This window comes from Pocillopora damicornis, chromosome 7 (genome assembly GCF_964200805.1).
Source record: "Pocillopora damicornis chromosome 7, jaPocDami1.2, whole genome shotgun sequence".
Classification (NCBI taxonomy): domain Eukaryota; kingdom Metazoa; phylum Cnidaria; class Anthozoa; order Scleractinia; family Pocilloporidae; genus Pocillopora; species Pocillopora damicornis.
In genome coordinates, this window is record NC_142676.1 from 3,824,894 (window position 1) to 3,849,420 (window position 24,527).

A 24,527-nucleotide genomic window follows, 5' to 3' on the forward strand; every position below is an offset into this window, starting at 1 on the left:
TGGGCATCATCTCTTCTGATAATGCCGTGGATCGGCCAAAGCTTATAATGAAATTAATTATGTTCAGTTTACCAGGTAATGTTATGAAGGCAGTGCCTTGGTTTCAGATCGAACTGTTCTACTAAACGCGAGTGAGTAACTATGTAATTTAACATCAGTCTTGTGTTTAGATTAAAGTATAGATTTCAAAGAAAGAATAATAATTGTTACTATTAATCACAATTGCTTTTTTCGCTGACTTACCATCCCAATGCACCAGTCAGGGTAAGCCCTAACCCCCTGCAAAGGATATGTGAGGATTTGATAGGGATTTAGTACGTTATCAACAGCTCTTTATTTCTCGAGGATTAGGAGGATTCGTGCATTTTTGTCGCCTGTCTGCGGAAATATGGGACATGGTAGGAATTTGACGGAATTTACAGCATGGCGAGGCGCTACTCTTCCCTCGCAAAATTCTGGGGAGAGCGAAAAAATTGCCTAGGAAAGATCTTAAGTGGTGGTAAATCAGAGTTTTCGATCAATCATGGTAAAATTTGGTGTGTATACACTTTGATTTGTCAGCAATCCACACTCATACAATCATTGAAAAAAACCGTTTTTGCTCTCAAACAATTTATTAATCAAATATTATTTCTTAATACATCGACACAATATCGTATATAGAATAAAAATCTTACAATGAATACTAGTAATTTTTCCTAATCCAGGTATATATAAACTGGACTGAAACATTTCATAACAAGGTTCAAATTTAAAGAAATAGAGTAGGGTTATTTTGGAATAATACTAACAAAGACTTCTTCCTCTTTTTGGAACATCAAAAATTTCCATTTCGCTTTTAAGCAAATTTCTGATTCGCTAAAAATGTCTAGAAAAATAAGCAATATTTGCACTGATACAAACGTTTCAGCTTACATTAACCTAAATGAGGATCCACAGCTTTTAGAAAGCAACATAATATCAGTTTAGAGACCAATGTTTTGGTCAGCATCCGCTTCTTCCTGTTGCCGGCATGAGATCAAAATTATGCTTCGTCTTTTAACTCGCACCAGGTTGCCTTTGCCACTCATCAGTCACAGTTTTTCTCTGCACTACCACTGATTCACCTTTCCGTCACTTTTGATCAAACGGTCAACGTCGATTCGATGAACTGCAAAAAAATCGTGTCAAGAGATTCAACTCATTCGTTCAACTATAAAAAATCTCAACATAAATCCAGGAGTCTGAGTGAAGGCATTAAATCACCTCAAGATTTGATAAAGACCAAGTCAAGGCTATACTGAGCTACACACTATCTCCTCACACATACAGAGGGTTGAAATGGACGGATGTCACTCTCCCTTCCCTCAAACAGAAATTACGGTACTCACAAAATAGCGACAGGTCCACAAATAAAATGTTGAATTTGAACTAAGGGGTTATGGTCATGGGTTCTGGTTTTACTCCAGATCTTGGTTCAGGTGCGGTCTTCATGGCGTCTATGATTTTACGATTTTTAGCAACTTACGTCGTCGATGGTGAACACGGCTTTCTCTGATCGTCGACCTCGGCTCATTGCGTGTCTTCTAAAAGTATCTTGAGAAAATAAGAGAGTAAATGTTACTTCAAAAGAAAAATGAAATAATGTTCATTGAAATCAGATTTTTCAGCTGGGGAATGAATGGGCCTCCGCTGCATGCATACGCGCTTGGCGAGCACTACGAGCTCCGGTATAACAGATTGTGTTCTACTCTGATTATAAGTCCAGGCTTATTTCAAACACTGTTTTAAACCATGCCCCGTACCCCCCACCCCAACCCAGAGGACAGATAATGTCATCGTGGAAGTCTGAGAGAATGCTTGCTTTTCCCCTACACCTTAAAAACCTGAGTAATCAAATATCAGCTCGTTCTGTTGAAAAACTGACGATTTCTACCGTCGTTTCGGGCATAAACCAAAGTGATTCTCTTCAAGGATACTAACCGAACATGACTATGACACGGACTAAAATCTGTATGAAGATATCGAATGGAATCGTGCCTTTCTTGTTGTGATACCTCAGGATGATTGCACTCAGCGCAGAATTACTGAGTTGATATCCTGCAAGGCAAGAAATAACGAGGCAGAAATAAATTGCAGTAGAAGGAAAATGTTCAAATGTGGTACAATTTGAGAAAATGAAGCGACAGGTACGTAGCTACCTAATGATTTGAGAGCGTCGCGGAGCTCGAACAGGTTCATATCACCACTTTGGTCTTTGTCAAAATAGAAGAAAACGGCCTGAAATGAAACAGCACTCTTGGTATTAGTGTCGAGCACAGACAGATAAAGTTAATTTGAAGATTGCACCATGAGGCAAATAAAAAACTGGACACCGTGATCCAATGCATTGGTTAATCTTTGATAATATTCTTCCCCTTCCGGATGCACTTTCCTATTGCGTAACATCATCGAATTATCTAGAGAAGAAATACGATGGCCAGTTCTGCGGTCGTTTCTTGAGAATTTCTTCACCTACCCACGCAACAACATTTCTATCCCACTGTTTCACTCAAGCCAATCTTTCCTCAAAAAAAACGAGGGAGCTTGAAGTTTATTGAAGGTAGTTTTTTTACGCTGGGATTTTTTAGTTCTACATTGTTAATAAGAAGGTTAAAAAGAATGAATAAGATTTTGACGAAAAAGGAATGTTGCCGCAGCCCAGCCTGCTCGCTGGTTTTTATTTGACAAGAACGTTCTGAGCAGTTGGAAAATACTCTTTCACCGACCTTCCACTGTCCAAGAATTGTCCACAATCCTCTAAACTCATTATATCCTAACGCTCCTGTTTTGTCTCCCTAAAACATATGTTAAGGGTAAACGAAAGAAAACGTCTGCTGATATGAGCGTTAGAAGGGCATGATTCAGATTTATTCACAACAGTGTCAAGAAGAGGGATAACAAAATGAACGATGATTTAAAGTGACATATTCTTCAATTAGTTTAATGTTTTCAAGATTTCTGGATTTTGCGTTTGCGTGAAAGGGGAATACTTGCGGAAGTTTGGAATGGAATTCGGGGATGTCTAGTTGTTTGGATATTTAGAGGAACGCATCAAAATGTCAGAATGTGTATTCTGACCGTTTAGGTATGTCATCAAATTTAAATGCATATCTATTTATTTTCCAGTATTTGAAGGATACATCAAACATTGCAATCATGCTCCTGTAGAGGAAAAAAAAACACTTAAGTCATAATGAGGACTGTAATTTGCAAGGGCTCGATTCGAAGCACAATTTAAACTTGATCATCAGTTTCAAGGGAAATTTACCTGCAAGCTTCCAAGCTAAACGTGTTTGAGTTCATCACTGAAAATTCACATTAAAATAAATATATTAGGTAAAGAAATAACGGAATTATTTCATGGAAAATGCGCGCGTCCGATTTTTATTCACAGGTTAAGCAGTATATCAGATGATGTTTACCAGCACTGGATTTTGGTAGAATACGAGAGAAATCCATACCATAGCAGTGAGTTTACCAGTACAATGAACGGTAGGTTTTTAACTAATCAAATCGCAAGCGTATCTCGCTTATTTTATGAAGAGAAGCATATTTCAGCGTCAAAAGCTGTTTACTTACAAGAAGCAAATGCTTTGGTCAAGATCTCCTGTAGTTCATATTGATCAATTTCACCATCCTGAATAGTAAACGGAAAGCACAAATGATTGGTTATAAAGATCTGGTACAATATCTTAAAGAACAAGTGGGAGGAAACCTCAAGAGCTTTTGCCCGATTATATACAGTCCAATCAAATTTTTTGATCTTGATCCTAGCGTTACCTATTGTAAATAGAACAAGAAAGATGGTCTTCATAGCATCCTAATGCGAAATCCGAAGGTCCATCGTTCAATTCCTCATGGGTACGCAGAATTTTTCTTTTTCCCACGCTCGTCACAAGACGAAAAAACCATATTTCTAAATAAATCATATTGTCGAACTTAATCAAAGCAAGGAAAACTGCTCTCCCGAATATTTATGCTAAATCAGAGGACAATTGCCTGACATATTAAGTTATCTTTCATTCCCTTAGGATTTACTGAGACATTCTTCTCCACCATTTTTGTTCACTACTGACCTCTCCTGAAAATTTTTGAAACGTGGTCCAAAATTGTTTATCAATGTCTCCGGCCTCCTCCGTTGACACTGTTGGCTAGATGAAGAATGAGATGGAAGGAATTATTCTAAATCAATCTTAATTAAACGATAAGTTGAGATCAACGAGGGCTCTCCATAAGACCTGATCTACTGGTCTGATTTTGTTGTCGAAATCAACCTCGCAACCTTTTTCAAAATTTAGACGTGTGAGTCTGAGAGGGTACACCTCCCGCCCTCACTTCCTACCTTTTTAACTCGTGAATTGCGCGCATGCGCAAGAGCGAGTTATAGATACGATGTGGGAAATGGCATTCGCTCGCTCGCTCGCTCGATTGGTCGATTCCTGTAAACTTTTTTTAGATTTTAGGCTTTTGAGTGCATTTTATAGTTTTTGGCGAGCAATAAACAGACGAAATGGCGACCTTTGTTGCTAAGAATAGTGGTGGGGTAAAAAAGAAGCCAATGATAATCTTAAAAGAGTTTTTTTTTTCGTTTTAGTTTCAACAAGCGGCGCCAGCGACTGGCAGGCATGCAAGGATTCACACTGAAATAACAGAACAACCTTCGTTTTTCATAAAATTGTAATTTACAATCCTTGAACTTGAAAACAATCCGAAGATTCATTAAAAATATCACTTACTGCGAAGCGCTCGGAGTTTACAGATGTTCAAAAGCTTTTTCTGTTATAGCGTGAGATTGAGGACAAAATTGATCATTACGTTTCGTCGCGTGTGTTTTTCCTGTGAGAAGCAACAAAAGATGCCGGCGACTGACGAAATAACAAGTTAACACGAAAATCAGATAACACCTAAACAAACAATTTTAGCTACCGATTTTCAGTGAATTTTTAAAGAACAATTTTCTTTTAAGTTTCAAGACAATTTGAAGATTCAACATACAAACAACGTACTAAAATGCGAAAGTTACACACCACAAAATTGATAAATAGGCCTGAAATGAAATTCTATCTTGTTATTGATCATACGTTGCCTAGCACGTGACCTAAATCTACCCAGGCGGAGATCCAAAATGACGGTGGCAGGCTTGGCTTAGTTATATCACTCAAAACTCGTTCCCGTTTGTCTCATTTGATAAAGAGGGAATCGTTAATGTTTTCATTAAGACAGTATTGCCTTGATTTTCTAATATTTACAACGAAAGACAGTAAATTTCACTTTTCACCCACATTTACTTCCAACCTTTTCTTTTGAACCAGAAACAAAAATGATAGACGTTTCAAACACATGACATCATCCACCTTGTCAAATGTAATAGCATGATCATTTCAATTGTAATGCCTTCTTATCCCAACGTTACTTTGTTTCTTTGCTACATTAGCGAACACTGAACTACTGCTCGTACTCTAGATATGACAATCAACCACAAAATTCCCTAAACCAGATAACATTAAACATAATCTAAAAAATCATGTGTCAATTCACGAGTTTGCTCACAGAGCACTTTGATTAAAAAATTTGATTAAAAAAACGTTGCGTCGACAAACCTTGGGTAGCAGCGTTATTTTTGTTTCCACGTCAATTTCCCTGAAAGGAGAGTTAATGAAACACCAAATGCGTAAGAAATTCATATGAGCTTCGAAAAACTTGTTTGACCAAAGAAAGAAAGAGGTGAAACAAGTATTGATAATCTTTCTCATTTAATTCCAAAATGTCTCCGACACTACTGACCCACCTTGTATCGTGAGGTTTCTCGGAAAATATTCTTAAAAGAAATTCGGATTCTTGACGTGGGTAAAACGTGGATGGAACCAGCACGTATTCTCCTTTAGGTAGGGAATATCGACAGCTTATCTCCCTCAGTTTTGTAAATGAGTTTGTCATCACTTGAGCCTTGGTCGTCTCAAAAAACCGCCTGCCAAAGCGCTCCTTTCTGCCGGCCATATCTTCCGGTACCTGGCGTATGACAGAACTGAGTCATTCTCAAGTTCTACTCCGTAATCATAACGTAAATTTACTTTCTTCGTTTGATTCCCGATGCCACGAAGAAAATTTTCAAACCTAATTTGTTTTTTAAGCGGCTTCTTATAAAGTTCTGTGCAAATCATGCCCGCTATCAGACAGAAATCAAAGTACCACCGTTGGTACAAGGGTTGCGTTGGTCGTTCAATTCATGCTCACCTTGTAAATAGCAAACCCAATAGGAGGCCTCTCATTGGCTGGGGTTCTCTTTCGATCAATGCGCATGAGCGACGCTACCAGCGAACAGAGGTCATCGTCATCATCCTCATCCGGGTCCTCTAAATGAATCCTGTCAAAAGAGTACAACACTTACTGGTCGTATTCTGACGCGTGACTTATCATTGCAAGAACTACACACGATAGCCACGTTCCGATGTTTTAGTCAACCAATAATATCAGTTTAGTAAGGTGGAAAATTTTTAACGAGGCAAGTACTAACCAAGACGGAATAAGGATGGAAAAAATTGACCCAGATTGAAGCAGATTCCAAATGCTTTTTTTTTTAATTTCAGGCCAAATTTCTAAAGAAGCATAATTTACAGCCTGACCTTTTTTACATACTTCTATACCTTATTTGAGGATTTATGTGGAACGTGTCTATGAAATTCCTACATCCACCTGCGGTCGCATCAGTTTGCCAACGACCTTTTTCTCGTTGAATTTTCCATGATTTTTTCTTATCTTCTTCCAAAACGCTGTCAGGGGTCAGCATACAGATCTCCACACGTGTGAAGTTCGCCACAAAATCCTCCATTGTCATCCTAGAAGTAAACAATTTAATAATCAAATTTGCAAATAAGTAACTAAATAAAAAAATAACAAAAGACATTTAATGACGGATTTACCAAAATTCTCCGTCGTCGTCGAACACAAGGTCTAGTCGCTTTCGTTCTTCATTTGACAAGAGATTCCACTCATCAGACCTGTTAGATACGAAGGGAAGTACAACAATGATATGCACAGCTGAAAACCGAACGTTGTGACAGTAGATCTTACTTTGGTTTTGGGAAGTCCACACGCCCCGGATGTTGAATGGCAAGGCTTCCCAGATCTAACTTAGGGTGATAGTATACTGCCTTCAGATTAAACAGACTTTTCAGCCGAAGCCAGTTTGCTGCTCCTGTATTTTGGGGAAAAAATATTCCCTACTTTTATCACCATTCGATCAAAAAATTGAATACATCGAGCTCTCAACAGGGCCCTACTTGACTAGGAGAGTTCAGGGCATCTTTCACACGGCAAATTCTTGTCAGCCAAGTGTTTTTACACGACTTAATCCGTAACGTAACTCTTGTGTTTTTTTCCACTAGATCGTGATCGTAGACAACGTGTAAATTCGAAGGCTTGCGGAATTTTCATCTCCTCAGAAACTTAGAAAATGACCAATACCTGTCGCTCCAGGCTCCCTTCCATTCTGCACTATTTCCGTGTGGATTTCTGAGACGGATTAGTTTCGCCTCTGGTATTCCCAAATTAAGAAGATTAACCTGTAATATAAGAAAAATGTATGTAAAGCTGACCATAATGAGAACTCACTTAAAGCCATGAAATTACTAATGAAGTCTTGAGATATCACTATGCAAGATTATTTACCTTAGTCAAACCTGTAATGGAGTACGCATGCCCGGTTATGAGTCCATTTGGTAACGTTCTCTGACCAGACTGAGCGGTTGTCTGAAGATTTGGACAAACATTGGGATAAGAAAGGAAAGTTACCAAAATAATCTTCTCAATTACTTTCAAACTTTTACTTCAATACCGATTAATAAATACAGCGTTCAATTGAGAATTCGAGTTATAGATAAATGCCGAATTTTTAAAGCTATCCAGGTTCTTCAAAGGCTGTGGAACCTCATCTTTTCAAATTATTGATTGTTTGCAGACGATGGAGGAGAAAATGACGAAATTTAGAAACATTGGTGCAATGCCGCTGTTAATCTTACTAAAAATTTCGTCGTTATTCTGTTCTTTGAAAAGTTCCTAATTAAGAAGTAATTTGTCTCAACATTTTTATACCTCTATAGAAGTACCCATCAGTGAATGGCGCTCAAGAGCTTTTTGTAAAACCTTAAAGACGTCTGGTGGTGGTGCCTGTAGGTTTATCATCTCGATTACGCCTCCTGTGAAATCTTGCAGCGCTTCGCTTATTCGGCCTAATCCCATGGCTTCATAGGATCCACACACTCTGAAAATACAAAGTGCACAATGCATCTCATTCCTTCAAAATGTACCTTGTAAGGGCGATACACTCTTTCCATCTATTACTTACTTGGCATAAGCTTTTTCTAACAATGCGCTCCAAAACTCATCAGGATCACTGGATCTAGCGTAGTACAACTTGTTATTGTGCGTCGGCAGGTAGTCATCAATGATGACTTCTACCCATTCACCAAAACGCCAGAAGTTGAATCTAAACATTCCACAATACGTGCCTGGCTCAAAGCCCTGATCCTGCGGGCAGACGGCATAGAATAATTCCTCTGAGTCTGTCAACGATGCCACTGCTGCCACAAACCAACAGTTCAACATTCGCCCTTGGGCAACGTCAGTTCTGCTAATACCTTTGGTGAAGAACTTGGGCTCTGTCCTGCTGATGTCCTAAGATGATAAAAAAAAAAAACATTGAATGCTGGGATCAGGAGATAGAGTGATCTAACAGCTCCAAGAAATGGGGAGACGGAAAGAAAAAAGAAAAACCGAACATAGGCCCGAACACAAGTTCTAAAGAGAGTGAAAAATACGAAAAGGGAAAAATTGTATTTAGACAAAATGATAAAACTCGCTTTCTCAGTTTATTTAAAATTTAGAAGCTATGAACGTATAGATATTTATATGTAACTGAGCGCGTGTTGCATTCATGACCATACTCTTTCTCTTTTTTCTGTGAGAGTAAAGTAATTATAGAGCTGAGAAGCGGCAGACTTTGTGTGCTTGTGGATCATTGCAATAAAATTGTTTGATAGATAAACGTCATTTTACGATGAACTTGAATAATTAAAACTGGTTTTGGTATCCCTTAAATTTTGTATCCTCCTCACAAATTGACATATTGTCTATTGCATCGTAAAGATGTACGGTTTCTTTGTTTGTAAGAGGTCAAATCGCTTCAAAGACATACCTTTGGTCTTTTCCATTGAAGATTTACAGATGGACGTGTTTTAGTGAAAATACTGCGAAAAACTGGCGGGAATTCTCTGTCTTCATACAATTCGCCTTTCCTTAGGAGCTCTCTCTGCAGGGAAAGGTATTTCTCTTTTGGTAGGGCTCGCCTTAAGGACATCGTTCATAAATCACCCACAAATGGCAGCTGCCCTAAAGCTAAAGAGCAGTGACAAGGCGTAAGAATGTTTCGTAACTGGTATCTGTAACTCATAAACTTACGAAGCAAGGCTCTGGAGGGAACATAGATATTTTGCAATCTATTAATTCAGAACTTCCTTCACTAGGTTCTCTTTCGTTGTCATCTAGACACGACGATATATTCATCTGAAATTTTCAACCGCCCCATTTTTGAGACTACGCTCACAATATAACTCCTCTTAACCCGTTACCTCCCACGAATGACCAAGAGAGAATTTCTCCTTTCAATATCAATACAATATCAAGTATAGACGCGATGAGAGTAAAGTAATATATCAATTAGGGGATTATTAGTTGACCCAATACTAAATTCTCCAAATTGACACCATAAGAATTGTATGTCAGACAGTAAAGAGAATTACTAATGAAATTTTGGGAGTTAAAGGATTAAGAAAGTCATGTAGTGTATTTTTAATGAATATTGGACTGTATTTCTGAGTCATACCGGTAGACAGTCGATATTGTTATTGCAATCGATATGGCGTTGGTGATGAAGTAAAGGTAAGTAATGAAAGCTATAGTATGTACCGCTTGTAAATGTTAGATAAGGCAGCTTAATGCATAATGTAGTTAATTTTAGTCATGTCAGGGAGATTGTGAAGCAAAAACAAATACGTACACTGCCAAGGTTAGTTGCATAAGTAAACACATTTGGTGGAAGGTGATAGCGCTGTCAGTTTGTGATTTTTGTGCGTTATGCAGACCAAAATAAATCTTTAAATTCGTCTGTTTGTTTAAATTTGTCATTAATAATAAAAAGAAAAAACTGTGTGCCAAGATCTATATGTGCTTACACCCTCGACGAATTGACATAAAAGTACCTCAGGTATACGTTAACTGTTCGACGCGAGTGTTTCTTCACCCGCGGAAGAGTTTGAGGTCTTGAGCAACGCGAACCGACGATAGGTCTGTAAGGGGTTTGCCAGTGCCAGACCCACGGCAGACTTCTCACCAACCCGTCTCAAATCTCCCCGCGGACGGAGACACGTACGTCCTGCAGCACTAACAATGAAGGCCGGATTGCGGGCTATTTCAAATGGAGCCTGCAATGGTGGAAACAAAACGTCCATTTTTATATTCAGTAAGTCACAGACTAGGCCCACTAAGCAAGCTTTTCCATCGTGACACTTCCGTTACAGTCACCTTGGTCAATAAAAACTTCGTTGAAACGCACGGTGCCTATGACAGAGCCTTTTGGAAAAAAAACTTGTACCACTGAAATTCAGTTGCGAAACCTTTTATGTCCCGAGTTACCCAACCTCTCTCCCGGGGGGAGGGGGAGGGTCTCTCTCTTCTCTCCGCCCCGTGCAAACAAGGTTGGTCCTTCATGGCGTCCTTGTCATGTTATCCACAATAGCAATTTCTTCACACATTCCACCTTTTTTGGGACAAGTCTTCCTCTTAAGCTGGATTTTCTGTTATGTTTGACAAGGACTTGTGTCGAGTAATTGCAGCAAAATAAAACTAACAAAGGCGTTCAAACAATAACACTCCTTTTTCCGGGCCCTACTTTCGAGCCGGAGGCCCGTTTCTCGGTCCCAGTAATTTAATGGCCTGTAGACATTTTGTCCATTGCATGTTTTCATCCAAGATGGGGCTTTCAAAGTTTTGAAAATGATACATTAAAAATATCAGCTATAGAAACAAAATGGACTGGTTAGGATGCCAGAACTTGCTTCTCTATTCCTAAAAATTTTTATTTCAAAATACGGCTTCGAGCCCGTCAAGTTAACAGAACTTTTTCGAGAAACGGGCCTCAGATTAGGAAAACTACTTTGTCTTCTTTTGTACATTTGAATCGCTGCGAATCCGCGCCCGTTTTATTACGAGATGTCATTGTGCTTGTACATCAATAAAAAAAAATGATTGCGATGTATGCATAAAACCGAAGAAACATATAATTTAAACACTTAATGAATCATGCATTTTTTTTCAGGCGAGCGTTAGCGTCCTTACAGCTGATACAACCAAGATTATTACTATTATTAGTTTACAAACCAAACCAGATCCAAACGTGGCCAAACGTGTCTGGTATGGTCAGCCTCATTTTTCATCGTGGCTACCTCAGTTATGGCTTCGACCTACCGCCTGTGCTCGGTCAATAATTAAGAAGGCTTTTTGGTTTCGTGGCTCCAGCTAAGAAATATGTCAAGATGATGCCCTTCATCCTTACATAATAAAAACTATCCCAGCGCATAATTCTCGCTAAGTACACAACGCATTAATTTGTGAGCACTCAAGGATTTAATTTATTCCATTTGCAGAACAATTTCAAAACAGTTTAAATTGAAATGAAATAGATCTTGTCTGTTTTGTATTTCCTATAATATATTAGACTTTATTCATAGCACCTTCAATCGCGGTTCAGTTTTCCAAATTTAAGTCCTTCGCTGCAACCCAAATTTCTGTTTTCTTTTGCTAAAGTTTCGTTTCGTTCCTAAACAAATTGAATTTTAATAACCTGGCGACCGTAAAGCAGGCCCTTAAATCTTTAACGGTTCACAGCAAATTGTGAATTGAAGCTGCGATATTTTTACTTTTTAAAGAAAGCTGTACGAAGCAGACATTATTTCTATTTCTCGAGCGGATACACTGCATACGTGTTTCAAGCCACTGCTGTCTTAATAGAGAAGGGAAAACAGCTGGTTCATTTCCTCTGCTATGTCACGACAGGGATTTACGGATTTGGAATACCGAGTTGTTGTGATGATTTGGGGCTAAACCTTTGCTATTCACAGACAACGGGTCAATAAAATTCTCAAAACATCGATAAATAGCTTGATCTGGGCGTTCAGGTTCCAAATGATACATCAAGCAGGTTTGAATTTCGAAACTCAGTGGATCTAATCTGTTTCAGCTTGCAAGCAGGAACTCAATTTATAACCTGCTACAGCTTGCCTCGTTAAAATTTTATGCCCTTAAAACTTAAATCAAAGCAGCCTCCTCACTTGAAATCGAATTCATTTGATGCGCGACTCGCTCGTCGCTCGACGGCCTTCTCTCAGTTGGCGACCCCGATGAACACAGTCAGAACGGTCAAGAAACAGGCCTCCTCGTGATATATTGGTCTGCAAAGATTATCGATACTTGCAGACAACGTTTTCGTCACTCACTCATTCAACACTCATTAAGTTGCTGTTACGCGTCTATCGAAGTTGTACGACTTACCTCAACCTTATTGCCTTATTGACTTGTCCGCTGTATGGCGTATGGCGTGGAATTATATTCTCTGTGTTCAGAAGTATGCTAATTAGATATGTCTAAGCAATTCTTGTTTTTGTGCTCGAAGAGCCCGCATTGCTTGCAAAATAAATAGCTTTCGATACCTTAACAATTCAATGGCATTTCCGTAGTTTTGATCCTCGTTCGATTGAGTCATTGTGTGTTTACAGTTGTTCATCAAGTCTCATTAAAATCATTGTTACTCGATAGGGGGCTGATAGTTCGATCGAAAGGCGAACTTTCGAACCAGTGTGATATTGTAAGCCCAAAACACAACATACAGTCATATGTTTTTCTTTTCTGGGCTTTTTGGTGTCTGCTGTGGTTTAAAAATTTGTCCGACTTAGCAGGTGTGTTATAATAGGTTGTGTTATGTTGTTGAGGGTATCTAGCTGTATGCGTCGCTTTATTAAGCTGTATTTGTTTACATTCTTCAACATTTTCTGCATGCAAATTAAGCTTTGTTTAAGACAAGCTCAAAACCTTTTGTAGGTCCTTAGTCTAGACGGTCGCCATCGCGCACGCTCATCACTAGTAATGGCGTCCCTACCAGCGTTCCAAGGTCACCATATTCTTGCTAATTATGGTTCAGTTTTGTTTCATTCAAGTTTTTAAATAATTTTTTTATTTAGTCTTGGGCAGCTGACGTTCGCCATAGTTCACTGGTTACCAACCGATGTTTTCCTTTTAATGTTTTTTTAGAGGGCACGGTAACGAATCTTGCAATCTAATTGGTTCTTTACCCGGTCAGTATTTTCCTATCTCTGCCCACGGGCCACGGTAACGCTTTCGTGAGTCGCCGAGTACATCCCAACTTTCGTTGTCATTTTTCATAAATATACCTCGTTTTCCGGCTGGACAGTATTTTTAAGCAATCACGTCGGTTACTACCTCAAGCCGATAATTAACTTATGAATCCTCTTTTTTATCTCTATCAAATCACTTTGGTTGACAGAAAAATATTGGTTTCAGAAAGAATTTGTATAAACAACTAGTGTCATTACGTTGGTTGACAAGCGGCCTAAAAACCGTCTGCAATTAATTTTAATCGTTCACAAAAAGTACCCAGAAAGTTGAAACGTGAGGTATTTGGTTACAGTTAAACTGAACGATGGAACTTTCATTCATTTAATATCTGAATTTTTTCGAGCAATTTGTTCATACTGAAAGAGCGAGCGAAGTTTTAATTTAAGTTCTACAACAAATATACGCTCCCGGTGAGTCTTTCCAATTCCGTTCAATTTGGACATTTGTACCGTAAATTGCTCAACAGAAATTGAAGGAATTTTTTGAGAAAAGGCATCCGCATTAACTGGTTAAAAAAAATCTAGTTGATAAAGCTAAGTGAACCGCCTTAGGGAATATTAAAAAGCAGGCCATTCAGGAAAGGTTGGAAAAAAAACATAAACATTCCTCCAACCCGGATTTTGACTTTACTGGCAATTCTTCTAAAACCATTACGTCTGTGGACTTCCTTTCTTAGAGAGGGCGGTGATGGTGGTTTTGCCCATCAGTGATCAAATATATAGTACAGAGATTCGACCACGTCGAGAAAGATGGTTATCGGGAAAAAAAAATTATTGCAAGTTCAAATAAAAAGCACAGAAAAAAAATGGAAGGAAATAATGACTGAAATAAAGTGAAACCTGCTAGTGTGAACACCACCAATCATTTATTTAGGACAGAGAAACTGATCTGCACTACTCTCCGCTTCTGCATTGTCTCTGAAATTATTTTCCACTCGAGTGGCAGTGGCCTTTTGCAATTGATTTCCACGTTTGTTCTATTTTATTACAGAAAAAAAATCTTATAGGAAGGAGTCATAGCACTTCTACAGGGTCATTCTTATATCATTGAACAAGAATGTATCCCATCGCTTTGATGAATTTGTTACCATTATCTGCTCTCCATCTTGCTACGTTTCCACACGAGCTGGTGTCATCAGGATGGCCTGACGTACCAAAACCGATCCTGGAACGACAATGGTCGCAATTTGGATCATAATCGTCGTTACTCACAATACCGATTCGAGCCTTAGGCGGTTCTTTGTCGTAACTAAAGCCGGTGCAAAATGTGTTGAACCCCTCCTTGTTACATGTGCGTTGCAATGAGGCGCTGGAACCAAGCAGTGACTTCCATTTGTCTCGACCCAATGAGGTTGGGCGGTACTGACCATCAGCAATCAAAGAATACAGAGAATCTGCCCTCATTGTAATGAGGACGAAGTTGATTTGATGGCCATTTTTCATACCTAGACAGATTTTGGAGAATTTTGTTTTCCAGTAAGTTGGTAACTTTGTCTCTTTCTCGTCAAAGGCAGTAATCCCAGCCGAAGCGTTGAGTTCAGTCATGCTGCTCCAAATCGCGGAATCATAATGGAAGGTGTCCTTAGAAACAATGTCGAGATATTGCAAACAAAGAAACATTAACAAATGTAGAAATTTCCAATTGAGCGTCGATCGATTTTTTTCTTTATTACTTTGCTCTGTGACTGATCTAAAAAGCTCTCGCCAGTCTCACAAACAGTCAGATGCAAAACAAGAACCAATCGGTCACTCACGTTTTCCTGCACTTCAGGCAGATTGCTTGGTTTTGCTTCGAGTTATCATTAGCTCCTGGAGATATCTTCCTTGTTATGATTGGCCGTTGTGATTTCTCTGGTTTTGATTTTACAACATTCAATCGAAAAGCGCTCTAAAGAGAATTTTGTCTATTATAACACAGCAAAATACAGTTATCAAAGAAAATAAGGTTCTTCAAGATGGTCTGATCTCAGAAGTGTACTAAATTTTCAAAATCTTATTCATCGTTAAATTCTCACCTTGGAACCATCCAGCTTCATAACCAGCGTCCAACCACCACCTCCGCATGCGTCAAGAACTGTCATGTGACAGTAGATCGGAAGAGTAACTGACCCAAACTTAAGAGGATAAGCTTTGTTACCGTCAGATCTGTAAGGAGAATAAATTACCCTTGAGAGATGAAAACAGGTACTGTAATGAAGATGTGGAATTGATATTATGAATTAGGAAGGTTTATTCGTTACATCAAAAGTTGAATCTTGGGAAGGTTAGGATACCATTTTAAAACGGCTTCACTCAGCTACTTAGCTTTTGTATATCACTACAACAGGTAAAGAAATCACTCACTCGTCGTTGTCGTAAAATTCCTTGCAACTTGAACGTGGAACTTGACCATCTAAGTGTAAAACATTTGATTACCCCTTTGATCTCCAATGGTGACTAGCATCTAAGCATCTAATTTCTTCTTGCAATATCACCCCCAAATCACACATATTAATGTCGCGAGAATAAAAGGAAATGATTACCAACTAAAGAGGCCCTTGATTGTTACGCAAATTCTCCTTGTCGGCACCTTAGGAAATGTATAGAGAACAGTATGGAGAATGTACATACTAATGTTAGAGTGTAAAGAGTTAAACACTTTCGAGAAAATTATGGACCATTTGAGGGTTTGGGTCAAAAACATCTGGCGGATCTTGCAACCTTTGAGTGTTGGCTTTAACTTCAGAACTAGAATTATGGTAGGATATTCACAAATTAGCTCAAAAGACAAGGAAGAAAATTAAATATGACTTAAAATTATTCATAGGGCGGTTAACAAGATCAATTGCTCCGACTGTCAAGCCTCCTACAGCAGAGAGACCGACTGTTACCTCACAGTTAGACTGACTGAGTTCAAACGAACAACGATTCACGCTATTGTTTGAGACTTAGAGCAGTTTTTAATCGACTGACTTATTAAAGCTGGTTTACTAGGTTAGAAAAGACTTCTCTCAGCAGGTGGCAACAATTACCGCCGCCACACTAACGTCTTATTCACGACATCTACTCTGCAGATTGGCCTAACTTTACCGACTAATCGAAACTTCCTATTCACGACCCACCTTCGCCACTCGAGTCTCACATTTGACGAGTTCACATCACTGAAAAATGACAAAGCAGTTTTCTCGGACCAGACTTGTAATACTTGACTAATAGGCAATTTCTAACTTCGTGTTCTGATGATGATTTCCGCTCAGTTTGTCGAAACATCAATTTTTACTACCGACAGCAACTTGACAGCAACCTGAAAGAATCCGACAGCTACCGACAGCGATTGACAACAACTGACAGCAACACTCAAACCCGGACGATAACACTAAACTATTTGTAGTTTCGGAGGATGAATAAAACTGACCTTCCTTTTCGGGGCATCCACAACCGTGGCCAATTTTCCCGAACATTATCAGCACACTCAGAAGAAGGGCAGCGGTAGAAATGACGCACGCAATAACTGATATCCATTTGAAACGACGGTTTGTTTCTAGATTGCGCATGCTCTTTTTATCACTTGTGAGATCCTCATACTGGTTGCATGTATCATCTTCGGTTTTGGTCTGAACCTTTTCTTCTGTATGTTTCTCGGTAGCTTTTGGTATCATGGGCTTTGCGTTGATCGGTTCATCCGCTGTACAGCCTTTGCTCGCATCGGTTAGTCCAGTTGACGTGGACATCTTGGATAACTTTCTTTTGAGAGTTTCAAACCTGAAATTTCTCAATTTTAGAGGAAGTAAATACATTTCTTTCATTAAAAAATTGTGATCGGATTCCATTTCGGGAAAAATTAACCCTCTAAAATTCGCCTCCCGCACAACTTATGGCTTCGTAACTTAGTTGGTAGTAGCGCCCATCGAGAATATGGGAGACCTGGGTCTGAAAATCTTTTTAGGGCTTCTTCTCCGCAATTGCAGTCCATCTGTGAGGATCATTGCTTTGTTTAAACCTAAAATTTGTTGATATAAAACACAGGACAAACGAGGGTACATGCGTGGTGAAATAGAAAAAGAGACGAACTAAAACCCGTCCAAATTATCAATCTACTGATTTTACTAATTTCAATCACGGTATGCTTCACATCCCATTCTACTTCGAATCGTTTTAACAGGAGCTCTAGTTTTTCTTTCAGTCGTCTACCATTTTTTCTGCGGTGGCTTTTGTCAATGACATTCGCCTGCACGGATTGAAGAGTTAACCACAGATCGCTATTTTTAGCTAAAAATTCCCTGAAATCTTCTCAAGAAAAGTCTTCCGAGCCCTCCAACAAAAATAAAGCCCCTTCTACCCTGCTTAAACAAAAAACACTGAAACTGCTCACAGTAACTTGACAAATGCCTATTCAAAAGTTCTTGATTTTCCACCGCAGATTCTCACTGTCTGCGCCTTAGACAGATGCTATTTACCAAATATCATGCTTTCTCTTGTTGATTATAACAGTCTAATCTTCATATTGATATACTAATCATCTTACAACCTCGCCTGCGCCCTAAGGACTGTATTATGCAATACATAATTCACTCTTTTTTTAAAAAGCAGCTTGATATAGCTTTATGTCTGAACTTCATCGAGCAAGACTCCGTTGAGCCAAAACAACCACGGTGGCTCGGGCAACATGAAAGAGAGTTCAATCACGGAATTTTTTAAACTAAATACAGCCTTTTTTTGTCTTTTTCGTTCAGTTTAAGAAGCTCGATCAAGGGCTTTCTTCTTTATTGGTCAATTTCAAAGTGTGTCAGGAAAAAAATTTATCCTCTCTCTGCTCACAGAAAAAAGAAATTATCTTGCTGTATGTATGGATGTATGCTGGAAGCCTTCGCACACAAATTAGTTCTGAGCAACATTATTGCTATCACCCGCAATCGGTAAAGCACTCTATTGTGTAGTGCCTTTATGAGCGCGTCAGCTCGTCTCCAAATAAAACTCTCTTTTATTTCGAGGAAGAAAGAAAATATTCCCTACGCTCTACAGTAGTTTCCTTTTGTCGAAAGTACCAAGATCGAAAAACTGACCAAAAGTTCAGAAGCAGAGTCCCACAAACCTTAAAACATCAACAAGGAGTCGAAAAAAGAAGAGAAGTTCTAAAATTATAAATGGCCACGATCAATAACCAAACTTAAAGAAGGTCAGTTCGAAGGGAGTCGCTGAAGAAACAACTCGGGTAAAAGGCGGCGATTGAAATGCACCAATCACGGTCGCTGAAAACCAACCGATCAATCAGCGGAGCATCATGCAAAAAGTGTAAGGCATAACAAGACGGCAAGCTGAACGAGCAGCGTACGATGAAATCTCGTCTCAGATTGGTCAAAAATCTTGCAGATGGATTCATGCATATAAATGAACTTTATTTTCTAATGAAATATAAAACGAGACCACAAAGGTTGTGCTTATTTTCTGCTTTCTGTTTTCCTGAGGTTCTTTTATTGAAAGTTTAGAACTCTATACCAAGAGAAAATAATTGGTAGATCATCTTCATCGGCCTGTTCACTTGTTTCCTAGGTTAACTTCCTGATGAGTCCTTCCTTCGTATGTGAATTGTGTAGTGTCGAGTTCAATCGCGGAGAAATGTTTTCCAAGAGGCAAATGTTTGCTGGCGTCACGAGTGTGTACGATGGGAATATGACTCTTTGCTAACTGGTCGTGCGCAACAATCGACGTCGATCATCGGGGTGTTAGTCGTCACTGAATGTTTTGGATGGGTACGAATCGAGCGGCAGGTTGGGTGCGAATCGAAACAACCAGAGTGGGAAACGTCTGAACTTGGGTGAAGAACCCTCCCGGAGGTTTAATGGATATCATCAAAATTAAATAATTCTGGGCCTGTCAGCAAGATTCAATTCTTCCTAGCCTCTTTTATGACTACGAAAAAAAAAACTAAAAACTACGATTTCCGTTACCAGGTTATGCTCTAAATGCATTAGGTGTTATTTTCCTTTTAGTCCCTATTTCATAATCTTTTTTCTACAGAGTTATTATCTTTGAAAAACAGCTTTTGATCATTACTGGAATCCTATTGTGCGAGTTAGTCTCTCCAATGCGTAAAGTACTCACTGATATCAACGAAGAGAAAGATACATATCATTGAAATTTTTAGCGTTTTTCGCCTACATATATGATTGATCAAAGGAATTCAACTCTTCCTTGCTTACATTTTCTCGAAAATTCCGGGCCCCCTACTGAATTATTTACCATACTGCTCCTATCAAGAGAGGCCAAATTCGACTGATTTTCATTAAGTTTACATTCAATGAAAGAAAACTGGAATCATAGTCTTTCAAAACAGAAGTCGCTGATTGGTGCATTCAGAACATCACCTTGGATAATGCAACCTTTAACCAAAGTCACGAATTACATAATCTTTTCGATTTCGCCATATTGCAGGGAGCATGATGTCTTTGAAGCGGGGTTACGTTCAAGTCTGTCTCCTGGCTTACTCTTTTCTTTCTCAAGGTGAGAGGTGCCACCGAAAAAATAACAGCAAAAAATAAGATGATAATAATGATAGTTGAAGACTTTTCCGTTAGTCTTGTTTTGAATTTGCTGTACATTCACCTAGTCTAAGTTATTCTAAAATAGCGAACACTGCGGTTTCCGTTAAAAAAAAAAAATAGCTTCCAAGGGTATTTCTTGAAAAGATTACTTGCTGGCTATGTTACCTTTAGTTGTATTCTAGGGACTGAGTTCAACCGATCATATCCCTCAGCCTCTGTATTCTACGAAGCTCTTATCTAGAAGTTTGTAGTTCGTAACCATGATGTGTTACTAAGGGCCGGCAGCGAAAAAGAGATATGGTTTAGGGAACCGAAATAGGAAACAAAGAAGATATTTTCATAACTTTGTGACTACCACCGAGTCTTGAAAAAATCGATCTGCAAATGAGATTTCAAACTTAGTATGCAGCGTGTAAATTTGAAATGTTATTGATATCACCTCGTAAGGGAGCGTAATCATGACAATGAGAGGGAACATGTGCACTTTTTGGAGAAAAACCATACTTATAAAACACGTTTATGATGGTAATTATGTTGATTTGCAAAATATTTGTTCTTTTCGTCGCTAAGAATTTTATTTCAATGGTTTGATTAAAGCAGAACAGTCAGCCGCAATTTCGGCCAAGAAAATCAAAGGACGAAAACACTTTTCGGTGTCGGTCAAAACTGATAAAAATTATTTGATAAATCATATTTTCTAAGTAACAACCCGTACAAGAACAAGCAATCTCAGAATATAACGTAAAAGCGGAATCAAAGCTGAATTCTCGCTCGTGTTTCGTCAGTTTTCTAAAAGAAATATTTTGGGCTTTCATCAGCTCATCTGCCGATGCTATGGTTGATCCAAGAAGACCTCTTTCGCCATTTGACCGTCTGAAAACGCTGTTAATGCAGCTGAACACAAGAATAATGAGAATCAGGCTCTTAGGTGCCCATTAATAAGTTATATTTACGTTAGCAGTTATGCGTGTATTAAACAGATAGGTGTTAGTTGTTTTTTACGCCTAAGGCGGTCTGTCTTTTGAGTTATTCTGCCGAATCAGCCCATGCAGTGTAGTGATGACTATTATCGTACGTTTTGGCTATAATGTTTACGAGTACACCTTTCAAACAAGATTTTAGAGACCAGTTTTATTCCAGTCTTCAATTCGTAGACATAGGGTAATGCTTTTGGTTAACTAGGTTAGTTTATTACCCATAGTGTATCTCAAGAGGAGCTAATGGGTTATGTCCTGCGGCGCGTTGCACTAAAACTCTATGATTATTATGCAAAAGTTTTTGCTGTTAATTATTTATCTACAACACTGGAAGGTGCATATCTCTCTTATGTGCTTACCGGAGGTTTTTTACCAATGGATGTTGTGTTCTTTAGTTTTTCCATTTTTTTTGTGATAATCAAAGACTCAATTATTTTCTGAAAATTTACTCGTTTTTAACTCGTGAATTGCGCACATGCGCAAGAGCGAGTTATAGATACGATGTGGGGAATGGCATTCGCTCGCTCGCTCGCTCGCTCGATTGGTCGATTCCTGTAAACTTTTTTTAGATTTTAGGCTTTTGAGTGCATTTGATAGTTTTTGGCGAGCAATAAACAGACGAAATGGCGACCTTTGTTGCTAAGAATAGTGGTGGGGTGAAAAAGAAGCCAATGATAATCTTAAAAGCGTTTTTTTTTTTTTCGTTTAAGTTTCAACTAGCGGCGCCAGCGACTGGCAGGCATGCAAGGATTCACACTGAAATAACAGAACAACCTTCGTTCTTCATAAAATTGTAATTTACGATCCTTGAACTTGAAAACAATCCGAAGATTCGTTGAAAATATCACTTACTGCGAAGCGCTCGGAGTTTACAGATGTTCAAAAGCTTTTTCTGTTATAGCGTGAGATTGAGGACAAAATTGATCATACGTTTCATCGCGTGTGTTTTTCCTGTGTGAAACAACAAAAGATGCCGGCGACTGACGAAATAACAAGTTAACACGAAAATCAAATAACACCTAAACAAACAATTTTAGCTACCGATTTTCAGTGGATTTTTAAAGAACAATTTTCTTTTAAGTTTCAAGACAATTTGAAGATTCAACATACATACAACGTACTAAAATGCGAAAGTTACACACCACAAAATTGATAAATAGGCCTGAAATGAAATTCTATCTTGTTATTGATTATACGTTGACTAGCAAGTGACTTAAATCTACCCAGGCGGAGATCCAAAATGACGGTGGCAGGCTTGGCTTAGTTATATCACTCAAACCTCGTTCCCGTTTGTCTCATTTGATAAAGAGGGAATCTTTAATGTTTTCATTAAGACAGTATTGCCTTGATTTTCTAATATTTACAACGAAAGACAGTAAATTTCACTTTTCACCCACATTTACTTCCAACCTTTTCTTTTGAAACAAAAGTGATAGACGTTAAAAACACATGACATCATCCACCTTGTCAAATGTAATAGCATGATCATTTCAATTGTAATGCCTTCTTATCCCAACGTTACTTTGTTTCTTTGCTACATTAGCGAACACTGAACTACTGCTCGTACTCTAGATATGGAAATCAACCACAAAATTCCCTAAACCAGATAACATTAAACATAATCTAAAAAATCATGTGTCAATTCACGAGTTTGCTCACAGAACACTTTGATTCACTCTGTAGAAATTTTTTGTCATCAAACGAGTATGTTTTTAGCACCAGACATTTAGTTTTATTATAACAATTTTCCGATTATCGACTGTTTTGCAAAGAAGAAAGTAAAAACGCCTGAGCTCATATGTCGAAAGTCTCAATAACTCAACGGGCCCGAAGCGATATTTTAAATTCACAAGTTAAATAATAGAGAGCCAGGTTGTGGCAAATACCCGATCCATTTTGTTTCTTCAACTGACAGTTTCATTGTATAATTTTCAAAACTTTTGAAATCCCCATCTTGGAGGAAACCAGAACAGCTCTACAACTCCGTTAAGTTGCCGGGACCTTCGAGTAACCGGCGCCAGAGTACCTTGTGAACGTTTTTTTCTGTTTCACGGGATTAAATCGTTTTCAGGAATTTAAGAAAAAAAAAAAAAAAAAAGAGTCTAAGGGTGACATTTCAAACAGGCGTTGATGAGGGCTAAGATGATGTGAATCTAATTGTGCAGGAATACCAATCTCTTATTTTACGATCAACGACTGAACAGAGTTTGAGGAACTAATATATATATAAATGAAGGGGTAAGTTTCTAAAGAAACTGTGGTGCTGCGTCGGTGGGAGAGTATAGCAGGTAATTTAGTGTTAACAACTGGGTTGAAAACGTAAATTAGCCACCGTAAAGAGTAAAAAAGCTGACGTTTCGAGCGTTAGCCCTTCGTCAGAGCGATTAGGGCTAATCGCTCTGACGAAGGGCTAACGCTCGAAACGTCAGCTTTTTTACTCTTTACGGTGGCTAATTTACGTTTTCAACCCAGTTGTTAACACTAAATTACCTAATATATATATATATATATATATATGTTATATATATGCTATATATATGCTATATATATGCTATATATATGCTATATATATATATATATATATATATATATATATATATATATACATATATATATGCTATCCTCACTAGTTTGTCTAGTTCGAGTCCTCTGGCATGGCTTGGACGATACCACAATTGTGGGATCATTCGGGGTATCTTAGTGCTTACATCTTAACATCAGAACTGCACTGATGAGGCCCAGAATACAGAAACAGTACTGTCTGCAGTTGTATATTTATATATTAGTCTTTTATCAACAGATAAATGAAGGGGTACGTTTCTAGAGAAACTATGGTGCTGCGTCAGTAGAGTTTGTGAAAAGATGATTTGGAATTTTCATCCGAGTTGATTATTCGAATTAGTCATCGTAAAGAGTTTTTACAGCTGACGTTACGAGTGTTAGCCCTTTATAATTTACTGGACATGCCACCGAAATTCTGTATAATCTCCTTCGGCCCGTATCCCGTATCCCGTATGTTTCTACTTGTATTCAAGCCTAGGAGAAAATTGAAGGGAGGTCCATTTCATTTAGATTCCTTCAGTAAAAAAAAGAAGCAGCGCTGTTAGCCGTATCCTGAAAAAGTACACCTTGGAAGTAGCCATAAGCTAAAGTTCTCGTAAAAACGTGGTGATGAACCTCTAAACTTCTAACGCTGACTTGGACGGCATCGCTGTGTCAAGCTGTATGCATTTACAGACCTATACACTGCCTGGTATTACTCATAACTATTTTTTGTACACAGGTTTTCCCTCTCCCACAACTGATTACGTTTCTCTGATAGCATGGGTGCTTTGATTGGTCAGTTTTTCAATCTGTAATCATTCAGATTGGCATGGTCCTGGTCGATTATCGTAAGGCTTTCGACATGGTGGACCATAAGCTGTTGTTGCGCAAGTTGGAACTGTACGGCATAGTAAACCGGGAGCTTGCCTGGTGTCACTCTTATTTGTCGGAAAGGAAGCAAATGGTCCGTGTAAATGGGAGTGAGTCAAGCGAAGCTTTGA

At 38.6% G+C, this 24,527-nt stretch overlaps 2 protein-coding genes across 4 annotated transcripts; both read right to left on the reverse strand.

The window, feature by feature from the left end:
* Window positions 1–595: 595 nt before the first annotated feature.
* On the reverse strand, window positions 596–13,053 carry LOC113679875 (calpain-B). Of its 3 annotated transcripts, XM_089211492.1 has the most exons (22): window positions 12,783–13,040; window positions 12,625–12,685; window positions 10,278–10,499; window positions 9,215–9,414; window positions 8,366–8,694; window positions 8,113–8,281; window positions 7,690–7,770; window positions 7,486–7,583; window positions 6,942–7,019; window positions 6,666–6,857; window positions 6,256–6,385; window positions 5,810–6,030; window positions 5,622–5,661; window positions 4,098–4,172; window positions 3,601–3,658; window positions 3,290–3,326; window positions 3,162–3,183; window positions 2,748–2,816; window positions 2,181–2,259; window positions 1,963–2,079; window positions 1,508–1,575; window positions 596–1,150 (listed from the first exon to the last, which is right to left on the reverse strand). In XM_089211492.1, exons 4-22 carry the CDS (start codon window positions 9,374–9,376, stop codon window positions 1,124–1,126), a joined length of 2,052 nt encoding a protein of 683 aa, XP_089067618.1. In that variant the 5' UTR covers window positions 9,377–9,414; window positions 10,278–10,499; window positions 12,625–12,685; window positions 12,783–13,040; the 3' UTR covers window positions 596–1,123. The 3 variants fall into 3 exon arrangements, with proteins under 3 accessions (XP_089067618.1, XP_089067617.1, XP_027052652.2); XM_089211491.1 differs by lacking the exon at window positions 10,278–10,499 and having other exon boundaries at window positions 12,783–13,053; XM_027196851.2 differs by lacking the exon at window positions 10,278–10,499 and having other exon boundaries at window positions 12,625–13,040.
* A 1,182-nt stretch (window positions 13,054–14,235) lies between these two features.
* Window positions 14,236–18,918, reverse strand: LOC113679873 (uncharacterized). The gene is made up of 4 exons (XM_027196849.2): window positions 16,879–18,918; window positions 15,828–15,876; window positions 15,500–15,629; window positions 14,236–15,065 (listed from the first exon to the last, which is right to left on the reverse strand). The coding sequence occupies exons 1-4, from the start codon at window positions 17,291–17,293 to the stop codon at window positions 14,529–14,531; spliced, it is 1,131 nt and encodes a 376-aa protein (XP_027052650.2). The 5' UTR covers window positions 17,294–18,918; the 3' UTR covers window positions 14,236–14,528.
* Window positions 18,919–24,527: the final 5,609 nt, after the last annotated feature.